This window comes from Juglans regia, chromosome 7 (assembly GCF_001411555.2).
Source record: "Juglans regia cultivar Chandler chromosome 7, Walnut 2.0, whole genome shotgun sequence".
Classification (NCBI taxonomy): domain Eukaryota; kingdom Viridiplantae; phylum Streptophyta; class Magnoliopsida; order Fagales; family Juglandaceae; genus Juglans; species Juglans regia.
In genome coordinates, this window is record NC_049907.1 from 46,864,532 (window position 1) to 46,877,615 (window position 13,084).

The 13,084-nt window shown below is 39.0% G+C and overlaps 2 protein-coding genes across 6 annotated transcripts; both read left to right on the top strand.

Annotated features, from left to right (window-relative positions):
* The first annotated feature begins 2,675 nt into the window (after positions 1-2,675).
* Positions 2,676-3,458, top strand: LOC109008614. Its single transcript, XM_018988779.2, has 2 exons — positions 2,676-3,023; positions 3,090-3,458. The coding sequence occupies exons 1-2, from the start codon at positions 2,676-2,678 to the stop codon at positions 3,456-3,458; spliced, it is 717 nt and encodes a 238-aa protein (XP_018844324.2).
* A 570-nt stretch (positions 3,459-4,028) lies between these two features.
* LOC109008620 lies at positions 4,029-10,701 on the top strand. Of its 5 annotated transcripts, XR_004801987.1 has the most exons (4): positions 4,519-5,042; positions 6,133-6,372; positions 9,440-9,879; positions 9,969-10,701. XR_004801987.1 is itself a non-coding variant. In XM_035692205.1 (3 exons), the coding sequence occupies exons 1-3, from the start codon at positions 5,009-5,011 to the stop codon at positions 9,971-9,973; spliced, it is 279 nt and encodes a 92-aa protein (XP_035548098.1). In that variant the 5' UTR covers positions 4,519-5,008; the 3' UTR covers positions 9,974-10,697. The 5 variants fall into 5 exon arrangements, 2 of the variants coding, with proteins under 2 accessions (XP_035548098.1, XP_035548097.1); XM_035692205.1 differs by lacking the exon at positions 9,440-9,879 and having other exon boundaries at positions 9,969-10,697; XM_035692204.1 differs by lacking the exon at positions 9,969-10,701 and having other exon boundaries at positions 9,440-9,962.
* Positions 10,702-13,084: the final 2,383 nt, after the last annotated feature.

Below are 13,084 nucleotides of genomic sequence, written 5' to 3' on the forward strand. Positions count from 1 at the left end.
AGATGGGGGAATCCATGCATTTAGTTGTCATACTGAGTAGTTTGTGCGTGTTGTTGCCAAACTGAGTTTCATGCAAGTTTTGTTGCCTCCGAGCAGGTGAGTCTCGACTCACCCGAGCAGGTGAGTAGTTCGTGAGTAGTTTTTCATCTGTTGAGTTTCCCCTACTTGATAGTTACCGAGCTAAGGAACTTGTGCTTTGTGGTTACTGAGCTGAGGAGACAGTGTATGATGTGTATACTCGCTCTCGGTGATTTTTGAATAATAGTTTTCCATGAGGGTGAGTTTTGAGCAGGTCGTCTAATGTTTCCCGAGTAGCTGTTTCCGAGCTACTAACTTCCGAGCTGGAGACCAAGCATTGGGTCCGAGCACGTGGACACGATGCCACCGTATAGCTTTCTGTGTACCTAGTGAGGTGTACACGGGGTGGGTAGACAAGGGCCCCCGTCGGTGGTTCACATAACGGCTGAGAAAGTGCTGGCGGTTCACATAGTGACCGCCGACAAGACAACCATGCTCGTGATTGGATGCTAACAGTTTGTTTTTGTTTGTGTGCACGGCACCGTGTGCTTGGGTGCACAACAAATGGCCACCGCGGGCCAGTCATTGGCTTTGGAGACAGCACCGGTGAGGTCAAATATTGCCAGCGGACTAAGAGGACCTCCGCCAGTACCTCTTCCATCCGCAACACGGCTGGGTCGTGCGTTGGTTTTTAGTGCTACTAGACATGGTTTGTGTAGAATCACGCCGGAGGGAGTGGGTGGTCATTGACTGGCCCAGAGGAGACAGAAGGTGCCGGTGCACCTCATGATGGGAGCCGGTCCCCCTCTCCCTCTGTGTCGTGGCTGGGCCACGACATGGTCTTTGTGCGCTTGGCGTGTGCGCAAGGGAAGTACTGCTCATGAGCCCCCGGTGGGGGCCACGTCTCTGGAGCCAGAGTCTACTGGCAGTCCAGGTGGTGATCGATGGCAAGCGACTGGGCTCGTGGCGCAGCACCGCGGCTCTGGGCGCACCGGAAAGCTAGGCCCCGTGCACTTGCGCAGTGCACGGTGGCCTTGCCTGCGGAAGTCCATGCATGTGGACGTGCAACGTGCATGCTCATGCACTGTGCACTTTTAAGTGCACAATATTTTTAGTCGAGTATTGTGCAGGTCTAAAGAGTGTTTGTGTGTTACTGTGCACTTAAGTGCGCAATATTCAACTTGTAATGCCCGAGCAGCGTAATTCTTACGCGTTTGGTATTTATTGGGTACTTACTCGATGAATTCCTGGCGAGCGACTGGGTCGCGGCGTGGCTCTAGGCGCACTGGAATGCTAGGCCCCATGCACTTGCACAGTGCAAGGTGGCCTTGCCTGCAGAAGTCCATGCATGCAGATGTGCAATGTGCATGCTCATGCACTGTGCACAGTGTTTTTAGCTAAGTATTGTGGAGGTCAGAAGAGTGTTTGTGTGTTACTGTGCACTTAAGTGCACAGTATTCAACTTGTAATGCCCGAGCAGCGTAATTCTTATGCATTCGGTATTTACTGGGTGCTTACTCGCCCCCCTTTTTTATAAATGTAAAAATTCAAGAAAGTTAAGAATACTTATCTGGAGGAAGCTCCCATCTTTATTAGGAATTTATTCAGTGCACTGGAAAATCATCATTCTTCCACCTTTATTGCATCATTCTTCTGTGTTATTATAGGCTGTTCGTTAGCTCTTTCTTTCATCGTTTCAGTTTGTTATTCTCCACATCGCAAACTTTGAGAGTGTGTCATTGCCGGCCTACGAAGGACACGCTGGTTATGGGACAACAGAGATCCCACAGACGACGCCACTGTTGACATCGTGTTTTGCGGGCCTGGACAACTTCATGCCCCCGGTGCAGCGATGTGAATTATTTGGAGCCCCCGGCAATATTTCGGTGCGGCTGTACGATGGCGGTTCGTACGTCCATGACGGTGAATGAAAAATAAGTGCAGGAAAAAGTAAAGAGAGATGACACAAGATTTACGTGGTTCAGTAATATGCCTACGTCCACGGGGTTTGTGGAGAGAAGTTTTCCATATAATATATATCCGTTTACAATCACCCATGGATCATCATGTCTCACTGTATAGAGAAGTTAGAGCTCTTCCTATCTGTATATGTCCATCGATTCATTCGTCCGAATGGTCACTTTTTCCTTAGTTCAGAAGTCCCCTTTAATGTTGTCTGGGCATCACCTTTTATAGGTTTGTCTGACCCCCCCTATTGTACATGCCAGTGAGCCTTTGGTTAATCTCCTTTGCGTGATCCCATTGCCTTCTCTTCTGACCATCTGCCACTTTACAGCCCTAATATCTCTCTTGTCCCCCTATCCCCCTGACATGTGCAGCCCTCTTTTTGTCCTTAATAATGACTTGGTGGGCTGGACCCTAATTTTATGGGTTATGGGTATTTTTTTTTCCCTCACAATGTGTGCTACGGATCAGCGTGGCTTATCCGTGGTACAACTCTTCTTTAAATTACTAGTATAAAACCTGCCTCAGGTGGGCCAATCCCTAAACCCGACCCCAACAATTCCTCAAAGTCATCGTCTTCAACCCCCAAAACACCAAAATCCCTACCTGGTTCGCACAGTAAACCCTCACTCTCCTTTTCTTCACCTCCCAAACCCTACATCCCTTAACGAGCTCACTCCTCTTCGCCTCCTATGGCTGCTCTCCAACTCAGACCCAAACACAGAACCCCTCACAACCCCTCCCTTGTTCACCTCTTCTCTACCTCCTCGACCCCTCATGAGCCCACCTCTGCCGACCAATCCCTGCCATCCGCTTCATTCGACCCCTCCGAATCTCAATCATCCTTATCCTCCTATTTCTCTGATGTCAAACAACAACAGCAGCAACAACATAGACCTGCTTCCCCATTTTCACAAAGGAATCCCGCAATCCCAGCAAAACCTTCGAGCCCTTTAGACTCATCTTTCTCCAAGCCTTCCAAAATCGCTTCCCTCGAAGAAATCCGTAGGAACCTCTCCGAGTTCCGCCTTCGATTCTCTGTGCCACCTCTCTCTAGACCTAACTCCGCACATGCGATGACACCGTCCTCTGAATCTTCATCCTAGCACATCTCGTTTCAAGAGCTTTGCAAACGGAATGTGATCGAGAAGGCCGACGAGAACGATACCAACACAGCTTCGGGCCCTGGAAAATTTGGCGGCACTGGCGGAAAGCCCTCGTTCGAAGCAATTCGAGAGGATTTACGGCGGCTACGTTCGTCGCCCGGGATGGCACTAAATGAGTGGAGGAGGGCTAAGCTGATGTTTTCAAAATTTAAGAATAATTTGAAATTGAAGTCGTCTTCTGATCCGGTTCCGGTCATTGGCGGGACTGGTACGCTGCCGGTTTCAATGTTTGGGAAGGAAAGGGAGCGGAAGGATACGGAGGGGGAGAAAAATGGCAATGAAGACGAAGTTTGTGAAGATGGAGGATAAAGAGACAGACTCGAGGATTGGTGGGGTTACGCATAAGGATTTGAGGGAGAGCTTGCTGAGACTGAGGACGTCAGACGAAGAAAAGTTCCAATAAGTAACATGGTTTTGCATGGTGTTCAATAAAATAGATTCTAAGCATGTTCTATCATTTGGATAGTAGATCATAGAAGAATGTACATTCTGTTTTGGGTCTGAGGAAGTTTTATGGAATTGATAATTTGCATGCTAGTCTTGGAATAGAATATGAAAAATAATAGCAAATTGTTATGGTTGGCAGAGGATGGGAAACTTTGTTTTTTTGTTTGGTATTTTTATTGTGAACGAAGAAAGGGGTAGTTTGGATTGCTTTGTAAACAGTATTGTATCATTTTTTATCAAAAATATGATGCTTTGTAATCTTTCAACTGTTATGAGGTGTTTCGCACGTGGTTGGGCCATAAAATGATCGGCTGGGCCGCTGCGTGTGGGATGGGCCACTTTTCACATGTATCTACTGGGTTACTTTATGTATTCGCGGTAAAGTTCGTAAGCTAATATAAAACCTGCCTCAGGTGGCCCATGCCCTAAAACCGGCCCCAACGATTCCTTCGTCATCGTCTTCAACCCCCAAAACACCAAAATCCCTACCTGGTTCGCACACTAAACCCTCACTCTCCTTTTCTTCACCTCCCAAACCCTACATCCCCTAACGAGCTCACTCTTCGCCTCCTATGGCTGCCCTCCAACTCAGACCCAAACACAGAACCCTCCACAACCCCTCCCTCATTCACCTCTTCTCTACCTCTTCGACCCCTCCTGAACCCACCTCTGCCGAGCAATCCCCGACATCCGGCTCATCCGATCCCTCCGAATCTCAACGATCCTTATCCTCCTATTTCTCTGATGTCAAACAACAACAACAGCAACAACATAGACCCGCTTCCCCATTTTCACAAAGGAATCCCACAATCCCAGCGAAACCTTCGAGCCCTTTAGACTTATCTTTCTCCAAGCCTTCCGAAATCGGTTCCCTCGGACAAACCCTCAAGAACTTCGATGAGTTCCGCCTCCGATCCTCTGTGTCACCTCTCTCCAGACCCAACTCCGCACATGCGACGACACCGTCCTCCGAATCTTCATCCCAGCCCATCTCGTTTCGAGAGCCTTACAAACGTTATATGACCGAGAGGGACGGCGAGAACGGTACCAACACAGCTTCGGGCCCCGGAGAATTTGGCGGCAGTGTGTTCGAAGAGTATTTACGGCAGCTACGTTCGTCGCCCGAGATGGTACAGAATGAGCGGAGGAGGCAACAGCTGTTGGCTCAGGAAGTGGTGGATAATTTGAAATTGGAGCAATCTACGGATCCGGATCCGGTTCCGGTTCCGGTGATTGGCGGGACTGGTACGCTGCCTGTTTCAGTGTTTGGGAAGGAAAGGGAGCAGAAGGATACGGAGGGGGAGAAAATGGCAATGAAGACGGAGTTTGTGAAGATGGAGGATAAGGAGACAGAGTCGAGGATTGGCGGGGTTACGCATAAGGATTTGAGGTAGAGCTTGTTGAGACTGAGGATGTCAGACGATGAGAAGGCGAAGAAAAGTTCCAGTAAGTAACATGGTTTTGCATGGTGTTCAATAAAATATATTCTAAGCATGTTCTATCTTTTTTTTTTTTTTTATCAGTTATGTTCTATCTTTTGGATAGTAGATCATAGAAGAATGTACATTCTGTTTTTGCTCTGAGGAAGTTTTTTGGAATTGATAAAACTGGAAGTATCGGTTTAGATTTGTAACTGGTGCGGTATCGGTTCTAAAATACTAAAATATGATTAAATGTGTAAAAGTTTATTTATAAAAATAATATATATTATAATTTATTATGCTAAAAATGTGTTTATCATATATATATTAAAAGTAAATTTATATTAATAATTTAATAATAATATTTATGTTTACGAGTAAAATTGATATTTTATATCAAATGTTTTATTAAAAATTATAAGATTAATTTTATTTTATATCACATGTTGTATTAATCTTATGTTATAAGATTAATAGATTTGAATAAATAGGTTAGAATTTTATGTTATATTAGTTACCAATTTAAAATATAATATAATATAAAATTAATATATAATATAAAAAATTATAAATATATATAGCAGTCCGATTCGGTTTAAACCAATTTTTAAAATACGAAAAATCGGTATAACACTAGTTTATGATAAGTTTTGATTCTTAAGATCTTGTACCACACCGAAAGTCTTATAAACCGGAATGAATCTACCTATTCAATCCGGTCCCCCTATTTTTGTACACCCCTAATTTTATACATGTATTTGGTATTTAATATTATTTAAAAAATTAATATAATAATAATAAAATATAGATCTCCTTTTATGTAATAATTCTATTTTAAAACCTCTACACCACATATTATTTATATGTCATATTTTGATTTAGAAGATAAATTTTAAAATTTGAATTTTATAAATGAAGATTTATTTTATTTTATTTTTATTTTTTTATTACATTTTTCATATTGTTTTTTTTTTTTTATTAACATTTTTCATATAATGCTGGTTAGAATGTTTGTTCAGTTGTGGAATAACACTTACAAAATTTTGTAGCTTTTTATAATTATTTAGCTTAAAGTTTTCCTGCTGTTGGATAAGGAACTTTTTATAATTTTGTAGCTTTTGTAGAAGCGTCTACGGATCCGGATCCGGTTCCGGTGATTGGCGGGACTGGTACGCTGCCGGTTTCAGTGTTTGGTAAGGAAAGGGAGCGGAAGGATACGGAGGGGGAGAAAATGGCAATGAAGACGGAGTTTGTGAAGATGGAGGATAAGGAGCCGGAGTCGAGGAGTATCGGGGATGTGTTGATGAATTTGAAACGGAGGATGTCAGATGATGAGAAGGCGAAGAAAAGTTTCAGTAAGTAACATGGTTTTGCATGGTGTTCAATATAATTGATTCTAAGCATGTTCTATCATTTGGATAGTAGATCATAGAAGAATGTACATTCTGTTTTGGGTCTGAGGAAGTTTTATGGAATTGGTAATTTGCATGCTAGTCTTGGAATAGAATATGAAAAATAATAGAAAATTGTTATGGTTGGTAGAGGATGGGAAACTTTGTTTCTTTGTTTGGTATTTTTAATGTGAACGCAGAAAGGGGTAGTTTGGATTGCGTGATTTTATGTTAATATGTAACCTGCTTTCATCAATAAAATGCTTGATTACGTATTAAAAAAATGTTAATATGCTACCACATTTCTGCATTCGATTATGGCACATTGAGAGGGGGTCAAAGTTTTCAATCCAGTGATTTCTCTATGCACGTCTAAATTGTGCTTATTATGATATTATATTTTAATGTTTCATGGGGATTTAACCTCTGTTTTCGGTTGCTGAGATTGAAGATAAGTGAAAGGAGTGGAAGTTTCGAAGAGTAGTATTTTATTAATTTGGACCGGTTAAGACATTAAAGATGAAAAATGCATTTAGGCAGGTATCTTTTGGACTACTTTCTTTGAGGGAAAAATCTACTTGCAAGCAAGTTCGTGTACCAATTCGTGTACCGATATTAATATATAATGTATATTTTTAATGAAACGATGTCAATTAAAGATAAAAATAATTTTCATGATATAGGAGATTTTCTTCTTCTCTCAAAATATTTTTTTTTAAATAAAAAAAATTATCGGTACGTGATATAGTGCACAAACTCGCTTGTACCTAGCAAAACTCTTCTTTGAGTGGTACTGTTTTTTTCTTTACTCCAGAACAAAACATTATTTGACTGTGCTGAACTCAGTTATCATCCGGAAGCTAATCAAATTCCAAGAGTTTAAAGATGCTAGATGGTAGATTGTGCTCCATTTTTGGCTTTATAACTACAATTTAGATTCTCTTTCCATGGTTTCTGCAAAATTTTAGAAAAAATGACAGATTTCTGTGGAAGTCTCTAGTTGCAGAATGAAGAAGTAACTGAATAGTTGATGTATTTTTTTTTTCCCTTTGGCTTTATGATGATTTCTCTTTTCCTTCATGTATTGGTTTCTAATGCTTTATATCATACAATATATGCCTCTTGGTTTGCTTGAAACTTAAAATATGCACCCTTTTTGTGTACCATATGCTTGGCTGCTGTGTAAATTAGGAGAAAGAAAACGAAATTTGGGTGTTGACATTATATGTGCTTTTGAATGCGTTAAAAGTGAGAATCCTTCATCATTAAATGAAATACTTAATTAAGCTCAGGTTTATGGAATATGGGACCTATTGTTTTATTTTTCTCAGTTTTGGAATTATCTTTTTTTATTGTGTGATTCAACTTGTGGTTTATCTTCTTTCAACATGTACTATGTAATTATTTGTGGTGTTTGATATCATGGGAGGGGAACTATTGAAAGTAATTGAACGATGTTGGCCTATTTGTTAAGCAATGGATTTTTGGTATTTGTAAGTTTATGCAGTATTGCTCTTGTATAGCATTGTTATAGAGGCAGCAACACTATCTCAAAAACTTCTAGCAGATAATGTAGTTTTCATTTTATCCTTGCAATGCAAATTAGGTTTCATAGTGTTTTGAGCTTTACTACTTATATATGGTAGCTAGGGCTGCAAATGGTCCGGTCCGGTTCGGCGATGGACCGGTCCAGTCGGTGCGGCCTAATTTTTTTTATTTTTTTAAATATTTAATAAAAAAAATTTATTTAAAATACTAAATTAAATTAAGTGATTTATTAGTGTGGATTATGTAACAAACTCAATAAAAAAAATAATTTATATGGTCAATGATAATAAATTAGATGAAAATTATATTATTAATTTATATAATTACTATATAATTAACTAATTGATATTATATATTAGTTAATTCATAAAATATTAACAAGTGTTAATAACATATTTAAAATTTTATATTGTTAATAGTGATAGGTTAGATGAAGATATATATAAAATATTATTAATTTATAGAATATTAATAAGTATTAATAATATATTTAAAAATTTATATTGTTAATTGTACAATTATTATATATGAAATGTTTTTATTTTTATTTTTCATTTGGTCCGGTCCGGTCTGGAAAAACCATGGACCGTGGACCGGACCGAAACTTTTCGATCCTCTAAAATGTCCGGTCCAGACCGAAACGGTCGGTCCGTTCAATCTGACTGGACCGTTTATTACCTCTAATGGTAGCAAACTGTAAGGAGTGGCAGTGAGGTCCTTTATTCAGGAAACCATATCTTGATTGTGATTTGTGTCTCTGTTCGGGAAATCATATCCTTGTGCATATGTTTTCTTACTAGTTAGCACCCCTTATTGAAAACAGAGACACCACATACTATTGATATTGATTCTTTTAATGTGCATACTTTTACCCCCGAAGTTGAAAAAAGGAAATGATGGGTAAATTTCATGGGTTCCTTAAACCAATTATGTAAATTTCATAATATCCAAAAAATGTAATTTTAGGTTCCTTAAACCAATTATGTTTCATTGCTCTTTTCATGGGTAATTTATTCTATGTTGTTGGGTTTCTTTATAGTGTTTCGTATCTCTCGGGAGACGGGGTTGTCATTAGGCTGTTATTAGGCTGTGATGATAGTGTGGGTTAATTCACAAGTGTTAATAGGGCCCTATCGATATGCCGGGGTAATCCTCACCCGGATTGTCATATTGCAGTTTGTGGTACTTTCCAGAAAATGCAATGGATGTTCGAGTGGGATTTTGCAGCCATTCGATGTGAATGGCTCATTGCTTATGCATGCTGTCAATATTTCCACCTGCCCATTTATTTCTTTATTTTTAGAATTTTATGGGGAATCCAATGAAAATGCTTGTATTTAGTATTATTGTGATTTGCATGCTATTTGGTTGTTGTTTTGTATGAATATGTGAATTGATAGATGTCACCATTTGGTTCCCAAGCCAGCGATGAAAAAATCTCAAATTTCATAGTTACGTGTCTAATATTTCAATGCATTTTTAGATATGGATTCACAAGATCTTGGCCATATGAACTCCACCAACCTCCTAAGTCAAGATCCTCAACTTGACCCCAATTACGGTGGGTAAAGTGGAAACTCTTCTATGACTGTGCATGACAATCTACCCCTACCCCATAACGATCCTATCGGAGTTAGGAAATCAGTCAGTAGTGCAAACTTTACCCCCGAAGAAGACAAGTTACTTATCTCCGCATGACTTAATTGTAGCCTTGATGCCGTCCAGGGAACAGACCAAAAACATTCCCAACTTTAGAAATTTTTTTTTGAATATTTCGAGCAATTTAAATAAACTACAAATGACCGGACAATTGAGTCTTTAATACATCGGTGGTCAGTTATTGAAAAGGCGACAAACAAATTTTGTACAAAATTAGTCCAGATTGAAGGGTGGAATAAAAGTAGCATGACCGAGCAAGACAAGGTAAATATCCATACTCTTACTTGAGTTACGAATAATTAGTTTTTTTTTTCACATTGGTTTAACTTGTCGTTATTTTGTTTACATGCTAGTATGAGATGGCCAAACATATGTACGAAGTGCTAGAGAAATGTTCCTTCAAATTCAAGCATTGTTGGCACCTGTTGAAGGATCAACCTAAATGGATTTGGCGTTCCACAAAGGAGGATCCAAAGCGAATGAAGACGATGTCTCCGTCCCCGACCCCAACTCAATGTTCGGGCGTTGAGACGGTAGATTCAGTTTTTGATCTCGGGCCAGATAATGTGATAGATAATGCCGTGATAAAATTGGATCAACCAATGGGAGGGAAATCTGAGAAAGGAAAACGAAAGGCCAAAGGTATGGCAGGAGTGGAGACTGTTGTGCTCAACAGGTTGGAATATATGCTTTTGGTAAATAAAATCCATCAATAGGACGAAAGACTGAGGTTGGAGGCCGAGAAGATGAAAATTGACAAGGAAAAAGAGCTAAATAAAATCCGTCAAGAGGACGAAAGACTAAAGTTGGAGGCAGAGAAAGTAGAGCTCACCAAGAAGGAAGCAGATCGGCGCATTATGATGATGGATGTTAGTGCCATGCCAGCATTGCAATGGTTATATTTCGAGGAACTGCAGAGGGAAATCATAGCGAGACGCAATGATCTTGCACATTTGGATTGATAAAAAATTAAGAATTTTTTCACAGTTTATTTCTTTATTTTCTGTTTCAATCGAAGATGTATGACAATATTATTGATACTAAGATAGTTTAATTTTTATTTGGATTGTCTAAATTTAAATGTTCAAATAAGGAAATTGGTCATTACAATTTTAGAAACTATTATTAGATGCACGCTCAAATATAGCCACTACTAGCATGAAAGAAATACGAAACTACCGTAATTAAATCAAATATTATCACTAGTAAAATGGAGGAAAAAACAAATCAAAGATTATGCGACATGTCTACTGTTGGGAAAATAATTACCATTGATATTCAATTAGATCTGCTTGGTGTTGACGATGTGTCAAGCTGTCCTTAATATGATGATGACGTTGGATGAAGTTCATAAGCTAAGTTGTATGGTTGCGCGACAATTCTGGAACTTCATTATCAAGTTGAACATACTCAATGTCATGACCCTCATTATCATCACGCTCGTCTTCAATGATTATATTATGTAGAGTAACACATGCTTTCATTATATTTTTTAGTTCCTTGACTTTGAACATTCGGGAATGTCCACGAATGATTGCAAATCGTTGTTGAATTATCTCGAATGCACGCTTGACATCTTTTCTTTTCTGATTCTTGTGATTTCACAAAAATTTTCTTCTTATTCCCTTGTGGTGATGGAATCGTCTTTACAAAAGTTCGCCACTTGAGATAAATATCATCCGCAAGGTAATACCCCATAGTGTAGTTGTTGCTATTGATTGTGTAATTGACTGGATGAGCACGCCCTTGGACAAGTTCCGTGAAAATAGAAAATCTCTAGTACATTAATGTTGTTATGTGAATTGGACATACCAAAAAATGCATGCCATATCCAGATATCATATGAAGCAACTGCTTCTAAAATAATAGTTGGTTCACGAATGTGGTCGGAGTACATACGTTTCCAAGCTGCAGAACAATTTTGTCACTTTCAATGGATGCAGTCAATGCTTCCCAGCATTTCTGGGAATCCTCATTGTTCACCAGCTCAAGCAATCGAGTAATATCATTGACATTTGGTAATCGCAAGTATGATTATGAAAAAATACTTACTATTGTCTTAGATAATTTTTTAAGGCTCTCCATTGCGGTGATTTCACCAATACGTATGTATTCATCCATAAAATCTCTAGTAACCCCATACGCCATCATTCTAATTGATGCGGTTATCTTTTACATAGAAGATAAACCAAGTTTTCTGGCACCATCTCTTCTTTGGATAAAGTACGGCTCCTAAGACTCTATTTCATTTAGAATACGGAGAAATAGGGGACGACTCATACGAAATCTTCTTCGAAATAGATTCAAAGGATATACTGAATTTTCTGTAAAATAATAGCGAAATAAGCGCTCGTGTCCGTGAATATGATCACGCCGAATGAACTTACGGCGTTGATGGTTGCCACGATGCCTCGATGACTGTCCATCGGCCTTGTCATTAAGAACAACATCTAAATCATCTTCAGAGGATAAGTACGTGAGCAATTTGCAAAAGAAGGTACGAGCCATTTGATGAAGGGAGTGAGATATCAGGAGAGACTGTTGAATTTCAATTCTTTAGATCAAATGAGGCTTGAGTTTGTGAGAATGTGAATGCAAGCAGAATGCGTATTTATAAAGGAAAAAGTTATCGTTACATATAGGACAAAAATTTTTACTGTTTGAGGAAAGACAAAAAAAGTTACCTTTGGAGGTAGAAGTTCTAAATGTTACCGTTGGAGGTAGGAGTTCAAAATGTTACCGTTAGAAAATGCAGATATTAAAAAAAATTACTATTTTTATAATACGGATTTCGGTTTGAAAAATAATATTGTATTCGGTAGTTAAGATTGTATAAGTATTTAGTAGAATGTGATATTTGAAAAGAATATAATAAGACATAATAGTTGGTAGTTAAGGATGAGAAATGCGATAATGATGAGAAATGAGATGTAGAAGGATTTTGAAAGATGAGTAAAATTTGGAAAAAATTTTTAGGAAATGTACGTTTTAGTTAAATTATAGGAAATTTTATGAGGAATCTAATGTAGATGCTCTTATAGGTTTGTCTTTAATAAGAAAGAGAGTGTGAAAAGTAAAAAAAAAAAAAGGAGTTCGACGGAGTCGTAGTGAGATGGGCGGTACATCATCTAGATTTTACTGTGCACCCAAAGGAAAAACCAATCTACAGTGACAACAGGGAATCATTTGGCCACCCGCAGCAAACATAAGGTGCACAACCACTACCAACACTACACTAAACTATACGCATACCTATTTGCCTGGAAAACACGCCACCGATCGAGATTACAAAAAAAAAAAGAAGACAAAATCAGCTTAAAAACACTTCTCTCCACATTTACATAAATGGCACCCTCGAGTTGACACAAAGAGACAGAGACTCGGGGCAAGGAGTTTGGAAAAGTAGTTACATGATCAATAGAGGAGTCTTGACTCTACATAGAATTGGGGGTGGCTGGCAACAAGGGAC